Source organism: Papaver somniferum, chromosome 2 (genome assembly GCF_003573695.1).
Source record: "Papaver somniferum cultivar HN1 chromosome 2, ASM357369v1, whole genome shotgun sequence".
In the NCBI taxonomy this organism is placed as follows: domain Eukaryota; kingdom Viridiplantae; phylum Streptophyta; class Magnoliopsida; order Ranunculales; family Papaveraceae; genus Papaver; species Papaver somniferum.
In genome coordinates this window covers 59,177,636-59,198,801 of record NC_039359.1, presented here as the reverse complement: position 1 = coordinate 59,198,801, position 21,166 = coordinate 59,177,636, and the positions used below count along the sequence as shown (strand labels likewise).

The following is a 21,166-nucleotide window of genomic DNA, read 5'->3' as shown; positions in this document are numbered from 1 at the left end:
ATGGGAAATTGGAGATGGAGATGATAATTCAGATATGTATCCCGTTTCCCATAACTTTGTAAGCACTCAGCCAGGCTACTATGCCTTAGGGGTGGCATCTTTCTGACACTGCCTAGCTGCTGTAAGCCTATAATGTGTTACTATGCCTCGTGCAAGTGCATAGACAAATTTGGTGGAGGAAGCTTTGTTGCACCCAAAATTTTTAAGTTGTGATCCATAGCACCCAGTCGACCAGGGTTCATTTTGGTGCATCGAAAGAGTTCTGAACTCTCTGGGTTATTGAATTGACTTTTGCTTTTGGTATAAAAATAAGGAAGTCGGTAGTAAAATTGTTCAAGAAAGTGCAGTAGAGTAGTTTTCATGTTGCGTATGAATCTGACCTGCCTGGACTATGTCTTTGTTAAGTTTGCATAAACTACTCAAAATATGCGACAAACCATTCTTCCAAGGCTAGAGTGCAATCAGTGTCTGTAGTGGTTAAAATGGATAACAAGAAGTAATATATAAAACCGACGCTATCAACAATCACTTGCTTTACCAAACCTCAATTGTTTAGCATATCACCATCTATTGATATATTGATTAACAAATGACAAATATTCTTGTTATTTAGTGATGATGCACCCTACATTTATTATAGAATAGGGATTTTGGGGGGTTTAGAAAAGGCCGGATGAATTGACTCCAGAGGTCAGTCCATATTGGCAGCATTATGCCAACGTCAAGTGGTTGTCATCATGATTCTTGATAGTGGTGGCTGCTGGTGCAAGATAGGGATGGATGGGTAGCATCAAATCTGCTAACAAAGCACAAGTGTTGAATTGATTGGAAGAAAAGTGACAAGCAGTGTTTTAGTGAAGATTGTAGTTGGCATATTCAAGGGCATTTCCTTTCAAGGAAGAAGTATTCAGACAGGACAGAAACATTAAACCCTTCTAAGGAATAGTTCAGAAAGTGTGTTTTCAACCTACAAGACTGTAAGTATAACTACATACTCGAACAGACCCGGTAAGATCTAGAGGAAGGAAATGAACCAACACATACCCTCGAGACATACGAAAGATCAAAAGACCAAACAGAATATAAATCAACAATGAAAGATGGGGACCAAACTAGCTGGTTGTATACGACCCTACAAAAGATATTTACAGTGGAACAACAGAGTATAGGAGAACAAAGATCAGATGACTGAAGCAAATGAACACTTAAGTTTTACTGTTCAGATGGACTTATAGCCAGATCACAAGCTGAAACAAATGCAGCTAACCAGAAGTTGGAGATCGACATTTACAATCAGATGAATAACAATACACCTAGTTTTCTATATTGTAGCAGGACGAATGAACAAGAACACCCAAGTGTTCAGAGAGCACACCATTAAGCAACTATGGACAGTGCAATAACCATCAAGTTTATGCGAGACCGAGCGGAGATTTGGCCTAGCGTACAGATTTAACTGGTACATGGATATCAAAAATGCTACTTGTTACACATGCAAAATGGTCAAATAAAACCTACCTGTAAGAGTGTAATACCAAGACCAGATTTAATGAAAGAAAGACCAACACCAAGCACACAACTAAGAAAAGATAGGGAAGCATAAATGAAGGTACTAACAAAACATGCGTCTAAAAACAATTCAAGTAAAGGAGAGGAGGCAGCAGTAGGTAATAGTCAGAGGGATCTGACATAAATTAACAAATCATGGTTTTCATTCTACATAGTATTCTCTCTTAATCATAAAAAGAGACAAAAAAAAAGACACAAATAACCCCAAACAAACAGAGTGAAACCCAAATCCAAAACTACCTTCATTTGGGTAGTTTTTACCAGACACTTAAGATTACAAAACCCTACCTGCAACAAAATTTGCAAAAATGGATGCCCAACACACCCACACCAAAATATCGGGGCCATGCCCGGTTTCCATTGAGCAAATGTGCAGTACCCAAATCACGAGATAGTCAGGCAAGTTCGACCATATATCCTAGATTACGGACAAAAAAAGTAGATAACCTATAAAGAAAAAAACATTAAATACCACTTCTTACCAAATAGATAAAAGTTCCCTTCACCACCATCATTGTCAATAAAAGCCAAGGAACTAAACACGTCTTCATCATCATCAATTCAATTACAGGAGATCTGCGACGTTCGATGGAAGTTCCTCAATGACCACGTTATAGAACTTCTGGATATCAAAAAGCATCCTCTCATCATCTTTAGTCACAAAGTTAATAGCAACACCCTTCCTTCCAAATCGACCACTACGTCCAATACGATGAAGGTAATTTTCTGGTTGAGTAGGAAGATCATAGTTGATGACCAATGAAACTTGCTGAACATCAATACCACGAGCAAGAAGATCAGTAGTGATGAGGACACGTGAGGACCCAGATCGGAATTCACGCATGATAATATCTCTGGTATTTTGGTCCATGTCTCCATGGGTTGCAGAGACGGTATGGTCACGGCTCCTCATCTTGTCAGTAAGCCAGTCAACCTTACGTCGGGTGTTAACGAAGATAACACTCTGGGTGATGGCCAGAGTTTCATAGAGATCACAGAGTGTCTCAAGCTTCCATTCTTCTTTCTCAACATTAACATAAAACTGCTTAATACCCTCAAGGGTGAGTTCATCACGCTTAACCAGAATCCTAACAGGTTTGTCCATGAACTTTCTGGTTATCTCAAGGGCCTCAGGTGGCATGGTGGCAGAGAACACTCCAACCTGGACTTTAGAAGGAAGGAGCTGGAAAATGTCATAGATCTGCAGAAGAAAAAAAAACAGAAAACATCAGACAAATACGAGAAAAAAATTTACATGATTATACAAGACTTTAATTATGATTGGATTGATCATAAATCAAAGATAAATATCATAGGATTACTAGACATAAATTGAAACTGAAAACAGTAAAGACACAATACTAAAGACAAAAAGGGAAAACAGTATAAACATTGTAAGGAAAAAATAACCTGGTCCTTGAAACCACGTGAAAGCATCTCATCAGCTTCATCCAGAACAAACATCTTAATGCAATCAGCACGAAGTGCTTGTCTTCGCAACATGTCAAACACACGTCCAGGAGTTCCGACGACAACATGAACTCCACTGGAAAGAATACGCTGATCCTCACGGACACTGGTTCCACCAACACAAGCATGAACTTTCACACCAAGATAATCACCTAGAGCACGCATGACCTTTTCGATCTGTTGTGCAAGCTCCCTAGTTGGTGCCAAAACCAAAGCCTGGCATTCAACCATGGTATAATCAAGCTGCTGTAGAATTCCAGAGCAGAAAGTAGCAGTCTTTCCAGTTCCAGATTGTGCCTGCTGGATGACATCAAGACCCTTGGTAAATGGGACAATACCCCTTTGTTGAATAGCTGAGGGCTTCTCAAAACCTACAAAATTATTAAAAGAGATCAGCATCCAAACCCCCCAAAATCCTTGACATTAAATAAAAAGTAACATATTCTACATCACAAGACAGATTACATCCACATCAAGGTCATTCAGCCATAAAGAATCCACCTAACTCTAGCCTAAGTGAACAACTAACAAAACTTCCCAGCTCAAATATGAAGGATAATTATTAAGCCATTCTATGCATATGGTTATGTAGATTGACATGGGATTTCTTATATTCAGTGCGCATTATGAGATCCTTGTTGCCAAAAAAAATAAATAAACATATCAAAAGAGGAAAAAAGAACTAATGGTACCTACCATATGCATATATCCCCCTCAAAAGATTCTCTTGGAGGCCCATTGAGTCAAAGCTCTCAAAAACCTCATCGTATGAAGTAAAGAAATCTTGTCCTCCTTCAGCTTGAAGTCTGTGCACACCCAATCCAAAAAAAATAAAAAAAATATGATAGTCCGTATGACAAATAGGCTAAAAAAAAAAGATCACAAGATGAGGCAAGAGGCACTCTTGGAACAGAACTGCAAAGCAGACACATGGAATGGGGAACTTACATTTCAGACATTTTGGAATCATAATGACGAGCATCGAATTGTGAGCCTTCTGGAGCGAGTCCTGCCATGACTGAAAAGTAAAACGTGTGAGACATGGTCCTTCTCGTAATAATATGCAAACTATACAACCATCATAGATTCAAGCAAAGAAATGAAACCCACATTGCAATAAGCCTCATAAATTTGTCAACTCAGTGCAACAGAAAAGGTCATAACTTAGCGCTCAACATCGGTAGACAACCTAAAGATATCGAATTGAAAGAGACAAAGGTCTCAGTACACACAAATTTGTCAACACACAACTGCTTTAAGAAAACAATAAACATGTAGTAAACTGAGATGTCAAAGAATCCAACATCAGAAGAACTGGCTCAGAATCTAAAAAAAAAAAATTAAGAGATCATCTCTAAGTTCAAACAATCCCCCTCTCCACACTGCATATCCAACAATACCTAGATCTAGAGTCTGAAATAACCACATTACACCCGTTATCAATTCACAAAAGCATTAAGACACAACAAAAAAGAGGTTTTTTTTTCTAATTTCAATCTACAAAACAATACATAATAACCCAACAAGTGAAAAAACACTCTAAACTTCAAGGATTGAGGACAAGCTACAAGATCTAATGGGTTAATCTTCAAAAACATTAAAAAGCTGCCATATTGTCACAAACCCTAATCTTTAAAAACAAAAATACACACACCCAGATTAACATAAACCAAATAAAAACACTAAATTACATCTATACATATACCCAATCAAAACACACAAAAAACAACCAAATTATTAAATGAATCGATCTATAAACAAACACCCCCAGATTAAATCTACAACTCAATCAACTAAACCCAGCATATAAACAAGATTCAGATGCTCATCAAAAATAGATCAAAAAATCAATAAAAAAAAACCCAAAAAAAAAATCAGAAAAAATCGGAAAAAATCAAGAACACAGACAATCAATGAGTAGAGAGAGTAGTAATCTGGAAGGAGAATAATACCTTGAAGAGTGAGTGAGTGAGTAGAGAGATCGAAAAGAGGGAGCTGTGTGTGCGCGTTTTAGGGTTAGGGTTTCACAAATTGCGTTTCAGAGAAACGCAAAGAGATGATAGAATAACGAAAAAGGAGTAGCGGTCTCGTCGTATCTAATGCTTAAAGGGGTTGAGTGATCTGAAATACCTAAAATGTCCTTTTATGATTTGATTAGAAACCCTTGGAAGTGTGGAGATTTCGCGTATCTTACCCTGATTTTTATGTCTTTTTAATGAGATCTCCTTCCCTTTTTATTCTCTAAACCGCCTCCTTGGGAAACAAGGGTCGGTTCCCACACGTGAGGTGATGATTCTACTCTGCGTGTGGGGCCTAGTTAGTAATTTGGGTATGGAAAATACTTTGGCTAGGATACGTACGAGTATTATATGGATTCTTAAAAGTTAAATTCCGTCAAAAATCCGGTCAACGATTCGTGATTCGGTAGTGATACGAAATGGCATACGTAGGTGTATAATCATTTTAGATATATGAATTCGGCATATAATTAAACTGTTAAAGGAATATTTTTAATATAATCTTTCCTTAAATAATATAATTTAATAATTGATATGAACGATATAATTTAGTGATGATGTGGCAAAGTATTAAACGAGACGTGTGATTCGTTAATTCGTAAATACGTGTATAATTCGTTTTAGGCTGAAAATTCGTGAATCCAAGTCGGGGTTCCAATTATACGGAACATACGTACACATTTGATCGATACGGACGGATTCGCGAATTATACGAGTATAATTCCCAAACTTACTACTGTGGGGTGGAATTTGGTCCAGAAAAACTTTGAGAGCATGTTTATTAACCAAAAATAGATATTGTTCTCCCAGTTGAAAGCGTAGTTTTTGTTATTTTAAAAGTTATTTGTAATTTTATTTATTTTAAACTGAAATTACAACTCAGAAAGACTATCCACTGGAAAGAAATTGGACGGAAGCCTAGCAACAAGCTGAGCTCCAACACCTATTTGAATAACTACCCCTAACCTATGAAAAAAAATTCTCCGACCCGAACATTAGCATCATGGATAGCCATAGAATTGTGCAAACGCTTCAAAAAGTCTATGGTACCATCACCCAACTCCCCTAAGGTGGTAAAAGCCAGTATCTCAAAACCAAAACCATGATACATGCACTTCTCTAAATATTTAGCATTCTTGCCAGTAACAGCATTCTTAGTGGAAAGACCTGAGGTAAAGGTCCGAACTCCACCTCCGGTAAAAGGCGAAACAACAATCACATCCAAACACACATCCCTCCCATTATCCCAATTATGCACAAGTATGTCAGCCGATCTCAGAGCAGTGTCGTTATTTGCAAGAAGTCCCAAGTCAACCTCCTTCCTAACCGGTACACCCGCACGGTAACACGTGTCCGCAAAAGTGTCACGCACCAAATCACGTCTAAATTTAATCACAACTTCATTCGCACAATGCAAGGCATGATCACTAAAAATATCCATATTTCTCTTGCAAAAGGGACAAGCACTATCCACCTCGAAAAAAGGGATCCCTAATGTGTACCAGAGAATTGTACTAAACTGCCTAGCTTCAATATGTTGATTAAGCCCCACAATTGGAATCGCCATCAGAAAATCCCAAGCATGTATAGTCTGGTTGCAATGCCATAAAACAGAATCACGCTCCGACATAGCATAACTGGTGTGTATGTTTTTCTTCACAGCATCAAAGTAAATATTTGCCAAGGAGTTCATGAAATGGGTGGCAAAATTACTAGATCAGATAGAAGAAACATCGACACACAGTGAGTTGAAGGAGTCCAAAGCTCACTGCACCTCTCAAAATCGTGGACTACAACTCAAAGGTATGTAAACAAGATGCAAGAAAACAAGAATATTTGGTATCATGTATAATGTACACACCCATACCGCCATGTTTGAAAGAAAAAGTAGAAATCCTTTGCTGAAGGAGTCCGTAGCCAGGGCCGTCTCCAATAATGATCTGTCTAAGGAATTGAAATAGGTGAGCGTCAAATAAGTCTTTAGCTTCTTGTAAAAAATCAGGTCTAGTTGTTCTCAAGGAGAAATAAAGTCTCGAAACACCGGTGCAATTCCGAAACAAAAGCAATTTACCTTGCGGGTCTTTTAACTTCTCTACAACATCAATGACAGTCATGTTCTTGCGCACTTTACTAACAACTAAATCTTTATTGAATTGAGCATCAAGGCTGACCGGCTCACCCAAAAGATTCACACCCTTAGTTTGCATAGTAATATCTGGAGGGAAAATGCCTGAAACCAAAGCTCTAGGGTATGAAGAGGGCCAAAGCAGTTACGTTTTGGCTATATTAAAATGCAATTCCATTTCAACCCCGTACTCTTGAATGATCTTCAAAGCCTTTGCAACCATAAGAATATCTCCAATCAAGGTAACATCATCCAAGTACCAGGCTTGCAGTTCAAGCTCACATTGCGTGGTAATTTTTTTAACCAAGGGATGAAGAGTAGGATAAAACAACAAAGGTCCCAGAGGATCACCTTGTTGAACACCCTTTGAAGAGGCGAGAACATGATCCATGTAATATAAACAAGCAGGAGAAGTGTAACAGAATTCAACCCACCGAGAGATCGATGGGCACAAATTGTGTACCTCAGAAAGCATGGATGATCTGTGAATGAGGTTAAAAGAATTCGATAAATCTACCAGTAACATGGAAAGATTGTTCGAGTCCCCTTTCTCCTCAATCATATGGTTAACATCATGTATGATCGCCTCTCCACCACATCTGGCACGCACTCCAAACTGATAATCTCATAAATAAGTATTGACTTCTTTTCCAACATGTGCTGCATCGTATTTAGAGACAAGCCTTCTCCATATTGTCCCCACAGCAATGGGACGCAAGCCACCACCCAGCTTAATCAAGGGAGTAAGAGGTGCACTCGCTACGAACTCCCCCAAAACAGTTGGACACAAGCCTGCAAGCCATATATTAACTACCTCCGTGATGGCTGCGAGTACCTCCTCCGAAATGGCAGCTGCGGAGCCACTCATGGCATCTGAATGATGTTGTGCACGCCCTAAACCCTTCTGACGAGGCGTCGAACTCGCAAAAATAAATTCCTTACTTCTCTTACAATAACTAGTAGTACAATGACAAGAGGTTCTTTCCTAAGGGAGAGTTGAGTCTAAAGTTGTCAATTCAATTTCTGAATATTAATATAATATGAGTATGAGAATGATCAAGGACTCTTTCTCAGTCACGCAACATGAATATTATTGATATAGCTAGTTTCTGCAAAGTACCTTGTTACTAACAACCCTAGAATAATTAGTACGCTCAACTATTCCGTTATTATCTCCTAAGTTCACCGGATACGGAAGCGCTCGACTACCGGACTCTACTCATCAAGTTTCCTAGAAGTACGCTCTCTAGGTGTGACTTAAACAAGTGCATTAAGTTTTGAGAGATAAGGTTGATCCTAGTGACAAATACAAAAGCTTGACCCATCTACTACCGCTATTCAATACATATGGATACTTAACAAAATCCCATCGTCAATATCCACATATTACTACTTGTACTCGGAACATCTAGACAATTACGGGTCGAAGATTTCTCGATCTTAGTATGCGAATTATGAACTCGCCTGTTGCCAGAACTTGGCTGTGACATGAAGAACCAAAACTACTCCAAAATGGAAGGATAAAACATCTTCTTATACATGGTTGAGAAGGTGATGGCCCTTAGCGAGAGATGCCTGTCTTTAGTAACTTTTTAATCAGATGGCTTCCCCATAACGAATTCAGGCACTGTCTTCAGTAACTATCTACTTTAGACACAATAGAGATTTGTGTTCTTTCTATGCTTCGACTGTGCCAACATGTAAGGTCCCAAATAGCAAATTGAGCCTCTTTTCGCCTTATTTCTTGTTGCATGACTCCAAAATACCTACAAAATGGAAATGTAATATACAAAAATATAAGAGAAAATAGCTAAGAAAAGCATAAGAAATTGATACTCAAACGATATATTTTAGGCACTTATCACCGTCTCTACCACATGAAGTTCCCTTAGGGAAGCTTCTAAGTCGACCCAAAATGAGGTCAGCCGACACCGTCACAGCCTCTTACGCGGGGTAATCGAAATCTGTAGTGGATCCGCAAACAGATGCTTATTCAGAAGATCTTTCAAGGTGCCTTCATTGTTAGGAGTGACTCCACTAGACGTGAGAGTGCGAATAGATGCAGCATAAAAACCATTTCTCAGTTTTCCTCTACACATCCGTACGTTAGTGGCCTCTTGATTGTTTGGTTGGGTCCTCTTCCTCTTATCCCGTAGCTTCTAAATATTCTGGTGCTCATTCAGAATATTATGAATCAGCCTCATACAGCCATTAACTTCTTCCCACTGATTCAAGGACAAATTAATGGACCTGACTTGCATCTTTTTTTGGTAGAAGCCTTCTCTTCTTGGTTGCCCTGAGGAATGTGCATATGGAGAATGTAGACAGGAAAGAGTAAGAGCTGAATTACAAGAAGCCTTCTCTTCTTGTAGTTTAGTTCCCAAATTAATTTTTGACTTTTTGATTTAATTAAGTTGAAAAAGTTGGTTCAAGTTCTTTTTACGTGGTATCCAAACAACTTTTAGAAAATCCTGTGGCTGAGATCCAATGTTTAGTATAATTCCTTTGTATGCCTGACGAGTGACGACCATTCAGGAACCACTTGTGAGCTGCATTTCGAAAATTCCCATCTTCAGTATTTAGTAGAGAGCATGCACTACTACTTGGTACTCTGTCACATTGGCATTGGATTCGAGCTATGGGAAAATAATTACATGTAGCATATATATTTGAATTATAATTTGTCGTTGCAATCTATATTATAAGGGATAATGGTATTTTTCCATATGGACGGTTATCTATATTTGGGACACATGGAGGACGGTCTAGATTTAAGTTTTTCAATCTACATTTTTGGCATATAAAGAAGGGTTGAGATTGATCCCCAGATTTAAGATTTTCAATCTACATTTTTAGCATACAAAGAATGATCTAGATTGTGCCACATATTTAATAAGTTTTTTAGTTTCCTCTCCACCCTCTCAATATCATTTATTTGGGAGTTACTTTTCCCATTTAATGTGAAACCATTTCTCTTATTCTAAACTAAATTCCCTTTTAACTTAATCCCTTTGATAATCAAAATGTACACATTTTTAGCATATAAAAAATGGTGGTGCCTCATGCTTAAAGTTTTTGGTCATATATGCAATTTGATATCTTTTTGTTTCTATTCATTAATGTTGTATTTTGTGATCTGGATTTTGTTTCTTCGTTTGCAGTTAAAAGATATTCAAATATGATTGTTCTCTATTCATTTTTACTCTTATATTAGGTTTCTTAATACCCATATCATCTAATTTTTTATTTTTTTTTATATTGTCCAATTTAACTTTGACTTCTTTGGCCACCAAAATCAAGAAGATTTTCATTGAGTGAAAATAATTAACGAAGAAAGCTCTGTTTCCATTGTTATTTCCCTTAGAATTATTAAATATTTTTTAACTGTATTACTACTCTGCTAGAGAGTTTCGGCCTCTTATTTGGACTATGTCATGCACATATTGGTATCAAACAGATTGGGATTCCTGATTAATTTTTTTTTATATTATGTGAACCTTGAAATTACATCTCTTAAAGGTTCTAAATCAAATTCAATTCTCTTATTCTATTCTAAATTAAATTCCCTTATTCCATTTCTTTTATTCTAAATTAAATTCGCTTTTAACTTAATCCCTTTGATAATCAAAATGTACATTTTTAGCATATAAAGAATGACGGTGCCTCATGCCTAAAATTTTTGGTCATATATGCAATTTGATATCTTTTTGTTTTTATTCATTAATGTTCTATTCTGTGATCTGGATTTTGTTTCTTCTTTTGCAGTTAAAAGATATTCAAATATGATTGTTCTCCATTCATTTTTACTCTTATATTAGGTTTCTTAATACCCGTATCATTTAATCTTTTATTTTTTTTATGTTGTCCAATTTAACTTTGACTTCTTTGGCCACCAAAATCAAGAAGATTTTCATGGAGTGGAAATAATTAACGAAGAAAGCTTTGTTTCCATTGTTATTTCCCTTAGAATTATTAAATATTTTTTTAATTGTATAGCTACTTCTGCTGGAGAGTTTCAGCGTCTTATTTGGACTATGTCATGCACATGTTGGTATCAAATGAATTGGAATTACTGATTAATATTTTTTTTATATTATGTGAACCTCTTTTTGTTTCTATTCATTAATGTTGTATTCTGTGATATGGATTTTGTTTCTTCGTTTGCAGTTAAAAGATACTAGGATATGACCCGTGCCGTAACGGCACAGGATTTGGTTCGGAATGCTTTCTTTACTTGTTAGATTACTTATATTATTGTAGATCATACTCCTTAGGAGTTCAATGTGGAATAGGATATCGTTATTGTGATGGTTTCGCAATACTATGAATTCGTATCATGTAAATTACTTTATATCATTAATTGTTAGTGTGACGGAGCTGATGGTCGATCTATCAACAATGAAATCTTTTTCCGCCATTGTTGTTATATTTCTGAAGTTGTAGAATGTGATGGTCATATTGATATACCGCCAAATTATCATTTATCGTTTTTTGACCCATTGCAATCATTCGATGATGTCTGTGAATTGAGTTCAATTACTTCTAGTAATTTTTTTAGTATTCCTCCTTATAATTAAAGTGAATCTCCAAAAATTTTATTATTAATTCGGTTAGAGTGCCAATTCGTATACGTTAACCCAGAAAAGCCAACTACATCTGTGTCTCCCAGCAAAAAAAACCCGTGGTTACTCATCTTTTCCCGTCATTCGATTTTAGGCTCCCTTTGTCACTGCTTGAATAGTTATATTAGTTTTTCCATTTGGGTTTATCAGTGTAACCTACGAAAAAAATTAGTGCAGTATGTTATATTATATTGGTACTGAACGGCTGTTAAACCTAAAACATGTTCCAATTATAGTAGCCTTTTTAAATTCCTATCTCGTCGGCGATCAACCTAGGAGGAAGGTAATGTATTTCCAAGTTATTTATTGGTCCTCTTTTATGTTCTTGGTGTATGGAAATTTTCAATAAACTTTTATTAATCATAAATTTTACAAGCGATACGTGAAAATATGATTGACACCATCAGATTTCAACCAAAGATTATGAAGTAACACATGAGAGGGTGCTCTGTAATCATTCTATTTTAAAATCCTACATGAAGGATGTGCCAATCAAATCCTCATACGGGTATCAGTAGGCATAATCTGGTCAATCAATGGTTCTTCATGTTCTAATGCAGTTTATTTCATCCAATATAATTCGAAACCAATCACATCCTCTTGGAGTCTTACGAGCTAGGGTGGGAAAGTATGGATCTTAAAAACGGCTTCCTTTCAGATTTCGTGTTAGTAAAACTTTTGCTTATTGTCAGATTCCTAGACAATAATTATCTACAAATCTAATGCGAAGACTTTTAACGATCCACGCCATAAACAGTATACAAAAAACCAAAATGGTTGTTTCTCGGAAATGTATTTTTGTCTGACATTTCCCAGAAAAAAAAAACATAAAATCCTTAAGATATGCATGCACCGTGTGAAGAGATGTAATTTCAAGGTTCATATAATATAAAGAAAAATAATATTAATCAGGAATCCTCAATCGATTTGATACCAACATATACATGACATAGTCCAAATAAGAGGCTGAAACTCTCCATCTGAAGTGGCAATACAGTTAAAAAAACATTTAAAAATTCTAAGGGAAATAAAAATGGAGCCGGAGTTTTCTTCGTTAATTATTTTCACTCCTTGAAAATCGTCTTGATTTTAGCCGAAGAAGTCAAAGTTAAATTGGACAACGTAAAAAAATAAAATATTAAACGATATGGGTAATAGGAAACCTAATATAAGAGTAAAAATGAATAGAGAACAATCATATTTGAATATCTTTTCACTGCAAACGAAGAAACAAAATCCAGATCACAAAATACAATATTAATGAATAGAAAAAAAGAAATCAAATTGCATATATGACTAAAAAATTTAGGTATGAGGCACCACCATTCTTTATATACTAAAAATGTAGATTTTGATTATGAAAGGGATTAAGTTAAAAGGGAATTTAATTTATAATCAAAGAAATAGTTTTGCATTAAATGGGAAAAGTAACTCCCAAATAAATGATATTAAGAGGGTGGAGAGGAAAAAAATTTAAGCATGAGGCACCACCATTCTTTATATGATAAAAATGTAGTATATTTTGATTATGAAATTGATTAAGTTAAAAGGGAATTTAATTTATAATCAAAGAAATAGTTTTGCATTAAATGGAAAAAGTAACTCCCAAATAAATGACATTAAGAGGGTGGAGTGGAAATTCAAAAACTTATTAAATATGTGGCACAATCTAGATCACTATTTGTATGTTAAAAATATAGATTGAAAATCTTAAATCTGGGGCTCAATCTCAACCCTTCTTTATATGATAAAAATGTAGATTGAAAAACTTAATTCTTGACCGTCTTTTATGTGTCCCAAATGTAGATAACCGTCCATATGGAAAAACACCATTGTCCCTTATAATATAGATTCAAATATGATTGTTCTCTATTCATATTTACTATTATATTAGGTTTCTTAATACCCATATCATTTAATCTTTTATTTTTTTTATGTTATCCAATTTAACTTTGACTTCTTTGGCCATCAAAATCAAGAAGATTTTCATGGAGTGGAAATAATTAACGAAGAAAGCTCTGTTTCCATTGTTATTTTCCTTAGAATTATTAAATATTTTTTTAACTGTATTGCTACTTCTGCTGGAGAGTTTCAGCCTCTTATTTGGACTATGTCATGCACATGTGGGTATCAAATGGATTGGGATTCCTGATTAAATTTTTTTTTAATATTATGTGAACCTTGAAATTACATCTCTTCAAGGTTCTAAATTAAATTCAATTCCCTTATTCTGTTCTAAATTAAATTCCCTTATTCCATTTCTCTTATTCTAAATTAAGTTCCCTTTTAACTTAATCCCTTTGATAATCAATTTTAGCATATAAAGAATGGTGGTGCCTCATGCCTAAAGTTTTTGGTCATATATGTAATTTGATATCTTTTTGTTTCTATACATTAATGTTGTATTCTGTGATCTGGATTTTGTTTTTTCGTTTGCAGTTAAAAGATATTCAAATATGATTGTTCTCTATTCATTTTTACTCTTATATTAGGTTTCTTAATATCCATATCATTTAATCTTTTATTTTTTTTATGTTGTCCAATTTAACTTTGACTTCTTTGGCCACCAAAATCAAGAAGATTTTCATGGAGTGAAAATGAATAACGAAGAAAGCTCTGTTTACATTGTTATTTCCCTTAGAATTATTAAATATTTTTTTAACTGTATTGCTACTTCTGCTGGAGAGTTTCAGCCTCTTATTTGGATTATGTCATGCACATGTTGGTATCAAATGGATTGGGATTCCTGATTAATATATTTTTTTTCTATATTGTGTGAACCTTGAAATTACATCTCTTCAAGGTTCTAAATTAAATTCAATTCCCTTATTTTATTCTAAATTAAATTTCCTTATTCCATTTCTCTTATTCTACATTAAATTCCCTTTTAACTTAATCTCTTTCATAATCAAACTGTACATTTTTAGCATATAAAGAATGGTGGTGCCTCATGCCTAAATTTTTTTGGTCATATATGCAATTTGATATCTTTTTGTTTCTATTCATTAATGTTGTATTTTGTGATTTGGATTTTGTTTCTTCGTTTGCAGTTAAAAGATATTCAAATATGATTGTTCTCTATTCATTTTTACTCTTATATTAGGTTTCTTAATACCCATATCATTTAATCTTTTATTTTTTTATGTTGTCCAATTTAACTTTGACTTCTTTGGCCACCAAAATCAAGAAGATTTTCATGGAGTGAAAATAATTAACGAAGAGAGCTCTGGGTCCATTGTTATTGCCCTTAGAATTATTAAATATTTTTTTAACTGTATTGCTACTTCCGCTGGAGAGTTTCAGCCTCTTATTTGGACTACGTCATGCACATGTTGGTATCAAATGGATTGGGACTCCTGATTAATTTTTTTTAATATTATGTGAACCTTGAAATTACATCTTTTCATACGGTGCAGGCATATCTTAAAGATTTTATGTTTTTGTTTCCTTTTTTGGGGAAATGTCAGACAAAAATACATTTCCGAGAAACAACCATTTTGGTTTTTGGTATAGTGTTTATGGCGTGGATCGTTAGAGGCCTCCGCATTAGATTTATAGAGCATTATTGTCTAGGAATTTGACAATAAGAGAAAGTTTTAATGACACGAAATCCGAAGGGAATCCGTTTTTAAGATCCATACTTTCCCACCCTAGATCCTAAGACTCCAAGAGGATGTGATTGGTTTTGAATTATATTCGATGAAACAAACTGCATTAAAGCATGAAGAACCATTGATTGACCAGCTTATGCCTATTGAGACCCGTATGATGATTTGATTGGCACATACTTCATGTAGGATTTTAAAATAGAATGATTACAGAGCACCCTCTCATGTGTTACTTCATAATCTTTGGTTGAAAACTGATAGAATTTTTCAAGGAATGACAAAGGGAGCCTAAAATCGAATGACGGGAAAAGATGAGCAACCACGAGATTTTTTTACTGGGAGACACGAATTAGTTGAGTTTTCTGGGCTAACGTATACGAATTGGCTCTCTAACCGAATTAATAATATTGTTGGAGATTCACTTTAATTATAAGTAAGAATACTAAAAAAATTACAGTAAATCAAAATAATTGAACTGCATTCACGTACATCATCAAATGATTGCAATGGGTAGAAAAACCGTAAGTGATAATTTGGCGGTATAACAATAGGACTATCACATTCTACAACTTCAGAAACATAAAAACAATGGCGGAAAAAGGTTTCATTGCCAATTCCATTTATGATAGATCGATCATCAGGTCCATCATACTAACAACTAATGATATATATAAAATAATATACATGATACAAAGTCATAGTATTGCGAAATCGTCACAATAACAATGTCTTATTCCATTTTGAACTACAAAGGAGTATGATCTACAATTATATAACTAATCGAACAAGTGAAGCAAACATTCTGAACCAAATCCTGTGCCGTTACGTCACGGGTCATACCTGATGAGTGCCAAATATTGTATATATTTGCACCTTTTTATTGGCATTTAACTCATCATTTGTGCACTAACGCTCCATTTTATCCCATATTCTGTGTTTTCGTTGTTTTCAAGAATAAATACTTTTCTTAATTAATTTTGCATTTTTAGGTACTAAATAAATCCTGGTTAACTCACAGAGTGAAAAGAGCAAAAAAACGGCAAAGACTCCCGCAGAAAGGCAGCGAAGATTGATGTTTGCAAGAGCCGGATCAATTAAAAGTGGGCTTGAAGAGAAAGATTGTCCTTAAAGAAGATATGGTCTTGGCATACCCAAGGCCCAAAACCCTTACCCAAATCCATTTCCAATATCCATACCTATTTTCATGAGAGCCGTCAGATTGGATCCATCACATCATCCAACGTTTGCCTCATCATCAAGCATCAAATCTTGAAGCTTCTGTCAAACATCATAGTACCTAACTCCATCTTGGACCGTCAGTTTTGATGTATTCCATCATCCAACGGTCGCTCCACATCCATCTCCATCGCGCCGTTGGATCATTCTATCACCTTTTCATCCTTCGTTTTTCACAATCAAAACATCAAAATTTGATGTCCCGTCTAACACCCTAGCACCTAGGTTTATATCCCCAAAACAAACAAGCCCTAACTCCAACCCATCGACCTTCTCTTTCTTCTTCCCCCTTCTTCTCTTCTGCAACTCCATGTCCAGCGCCACCAACTCCACTGCCCCGTCGCTGCCACCACCACCAACCCTTCACGATCTCTCAAATCACTAACCTATCACTACCCCCATCATTATTACCACTTTCACCAACTCTATGTCCTTCTAATTTCTCAATTTCACGCCTCACCCATGTCAGGAACCCTATAGGTGAAATTGATAAATTAGGTCGGAATAGAGTTGCAATTAGGGCATGGGAAGAGCAGGAGAAGACGAATCAGAAGCATGGGTCGACGAATTTGATTGCTATCAGTGTTTAGGTAAAGTTTAATTTCAACTTTTTTTGAAACCCTAAATTCTGTGAAATTAGGTATTTGGGGAAAACTCATGTAAACTATAAATTGATGTGTGGGTGTTGTAATTGGGGTATGCCCGGATTAGCCGGTGCACCAAGCAGTAGTTCATGTTTGATTTCATTATCTTCATCTTGTTCTAAATTCACCTGCTAGGGTTTAGATGAAGCCCTAGTTTGCTACTAGTTATTCCTGTTAATGGCAGTAACCTTGTTGTGCTTAATTGTTTTAGAATAAAATTCAATCTTAGGACTTCAGTACTTTACTTTCACAGTGTATGCCATGTATCCATTGTAGTTAGAATAATATTGTGCTGAAGAACTACAACTCATACTTAATCCCATATATTGATCTTTTGATTTGCTGTTCCCTGGAAAGACAGTTAATGCTTAGAAGAAATACCTTAGTTGTGATTGAATCATTCATATCAAGGTGACCTTAGATATACAGAGGATTGACACCCCTTTTGTTATCAAATATAAGGACAAGGTTAGTGTTATGAGCAGAATAACTAGTGTAAGTTAGTGGTGGACTCAAAGGCCCTAGTACCATTCTCATCATTTGCTCTATTTACTTTCTTTGCATATTACTTTACTGTTTCTGTTACTATCAATCATCTTCGTCATTTCGACACCCAACCAAACAACAATTGCGTTACTCTTGCATAGAATCAGTTAGTAAGACTATAGTTTCAACTTAACACACACCAAGTCCCTGAGGACAAACCCCTTCTTACCTCACTCACTACAACTGACCCTGTATACTTGTAGGTCTAAGTTGTAGGTTCTTTTAAAAACACACCAATACCCTAGTATATTATATGGGCCAAACTGCACGGATCAAACAACAATTTCTCGGTCATTAAGTTAGAGGTGTTAGACTAACTTAAAAATATAGACACCTATAACCTTTCTAAGAGAAAATCCTACGAGGAATAGTTATTACTCCAAACTGAATTAGTTAGGCCTAACTTGGCCTAATATGGGGGTGGTGCCTATTAGAACAATGCTCGGTTGAACCCACAAGTGTTTCTATGTCAATATTGTTGTCAATTATTTATTGATTTTTAGGTATTAATATAAATTTCGAACTAGGATGAGATTTAGGTAGTTTAGTCTTATAATTCACCAAATACCTTTGAAGATTGAGGACTAGAGATCACACAAAGATAACAACGAGGACTCATCAAAGAACTTATCGCATTTGAGAGAGTATAACTCAAGTAACGGATGTTTGAAGGACTTGTGGCATTTGAGATTGGGAACAACTCTAATTATTTAATATATGTGGTTCTGGAATAAGTACCTAAAACCCTAAGTGTCAGTTCACAAACTGTGGAATCTTAGACATTTTTGAACACTAATAAGCACTGGAGTTCGTAAACTACTTTTTCCACTTCTCTAGGAGTTTCTATTGAACTCCAAGTTGTACCTGAGTTCGTGATCTGTTTTAGAGGGTTTGCGAACTATGCAATTATTTGCTAGCTTTGTTAACACCAAAACTCCTTCAGTCCGCGAACCGCTTTTTTCAATTCGTGAACTACATGAAAATTTGTCGTTTTTGAACCTTACCTCGCTTAGTTGATTCACATACTATATTGATTAGCTTTTAAACTTATGGTGCACGGTCTTTATTAAGAAAAACGTGTATGCACTATTCTTGTTTGTAGTACAAAGAAAACTTCTCGCATGCTTATTGGTTTCCATTCTTCGAGCGTGTTATCGTGACTAAGAAAAATATTTTCTTAAGTAAGTAAAAGCTAAACTATAGAAGTATATTTTTTGATAGAACCTGGTTAACCATTCTTACGACCATTATCAAAGGAAAAAACTCTATTTCTAGAATGCTATAACCGTGGAAATAGATCAAAGTAGAAAGTAATTTGAAGCAGTACTGAGATTATTTGGGATAAAAAAAATCATAAATATGGATACAAGTTCATGAATTTATCTATTGTTTGAACCTTAAGCAACCTAGCTTCATTCATCATTATAAATAAGAGACTCTTTGCAACAAGAATTCTCAATCATTGGACGTTGTGCGTTTTTGTTTCTACAAGAGTTGGCCTTCATAATCCTATATTTATTTGAGAACCATAATAAACTATGACCTTTAAGTCTTCACTTGGAATTCGTGAAACCGGATCAGACTATTTTTTACCTGATAGATCTTTGTTATCCAAAATATTACTTTGATCATCGCAATTTAATACAGTGCAGTGTTCAAGCTGGACGAGGTCCGACATTTTTCAACAAGATTGTAGCTTCCTCGTTTACAAAATTTATGGTGTCTTGTGTTATTTATTTTTCGCCTAATACCATTTATCTAGAACGCGCGATTGGGGATATAAAAAATAATTGGGGGATATAGATTACTTCCTCCAACCAGTAGTGTCTGTGGGGTGATTTTTGGGTATGAAAATACTGAAATACTTTTTGGTTAATCAAAAAATATTATGAAAAGACCATAATACCCTTTATACTAAAACTTAAAATCAAAAACCAAATTCATATATCCCCCATTCTCTAAAAACAGTATCGGCACTCTTCTAGGTTTAGGTTTTTGAATTTTTTTTTTCTTCCATCTTCTTCTTCATCCATTCTTCATCAACGATTAATCGTCGATTCAAAACTTTCTTCGTTGATTAACCTACCCGAATCATAATAATGCCTCCACGAAAGAAACCAAATGCCCAATCGAAATCAAACTTGATTGCTCAACAGAAATTACAGGAAAGGCTTGCTTTGATTGCTCAAGAGCAAGAAGAAGAGGATGCATCAACCTCTCGTAAACATGGCTTCTGTAAGAAGGTAAGTGATTTTGAACTAATTTATGAGTGTTTAAATCGATTTATAGAAATGGGTTTAGGTTAGAATCTCAAACCCTAACTCAAACAATTGAGTTTCAGTGAGTACCGGCATTGAAATTTGTATGAATACCACGCCGGTACTCAATTACGGCATTCAATCTAGAATGAAAGCAGTGCCGATATAGGTTACGACATTGATTATAGTATGAATACAATGTCGTTTTCAAACTCAGAGTCTGCTGAAGCTTAATGTTCTATATCGACATTTAAATTAAGTTGAATACTATGCCGTATTGGGTTACGACATTACTTTAAAATTGTTCGCGTATGCCGGTAGTGCAGTTTTGGTATCCAGGAACATTCTAGGAATTACCGGCATTGGTTTGAGTTAGCATTCTTTATCGGTACATGGTTATGGCATGGAGTGAACTATTAAGTGTGTGCCGATAGTATTCATTTTGTATCCAGGAACAATCTAAAATACTACCGGCATTGTCGATATTTATTGTAATTGCCGAAAATGTGTTCCGGTATGCGGTATTTGCTTGATGACCATGTCGTTTCTGGTCCTAGCACTGTTTTGTTTTAGTGATTCTATGCCGGTATTAAGAATGAAATTTTGTTGTCTTGTATTCATTTCGTGTGTCTTTTGATATAGGAAAAAATCCAAGGAAGCTAACAAAGGAAAAACTAAAGATGCTGTCATTAAGAGTAGAAGGAAGGACGGTATTGATACTCCTCAGTCTCTGCCTCCTCGAGGGAAAGACAAAGGTCGCAAAAAGCGTTTGGGGGATGATACAAGAGGGATAATTTGGTAGAATGGTGGTGACCCCAGTTGACTTGCAATCCGTGAACCTATTGGAACAGTTGAGGACGATGAGCATGATGAAGAGGAAAGTGAGGAGGAAGATGATGAGGTTCATCCAAGTCAATTAGCAAGCCAAAACGAAGTTGGTGGGCCAAGTCAACAACCGACGTAAGGCAAGGCCAAAGGCATAGTCAAAGTAAAAGTTAAAGGTTCGCACCTTCCTCATAAGGATGACATGATACCTGACCTTGCTCGTGGTAGAATTTGGGGTGAAGCTC

General features: G+C 35.6%; 1 protein-coding gene across 1 annotated transcript; it reads right to left on the bottom strand.

The window, feature by feature from the left end:
* Positions 1–1,664: 1,664 nt before the first annotated feature.
* Positions 1,665–5,148, bottom strand: LOC113347769 (eukaryotic initiation factor 4A-1). Its single transcript, XM_026591444.1, has 5 exons — positions 4,992–5,148; positions 3,988–4,057; positions 3,736–3,845; positions 2,980–3,410; positions 1,665–2,770 (listed from the first exon to the last, which is right to left on the bottom strand). Exons 2-5 carry the CDS (start codon positions 4,053–4,055, stop codon positions 2,135–2,137), a joined length of 1,245 nt encoding a protein of 414 aa, XP_026447229.1. The 5' UTR covers positions 4,056–4,057; positions 4,992–5,148; the 3' UTR covers positions 1,665–2,134.
* Positions 5,149–21,166: the final 16,018 nt, after the last annotated feature.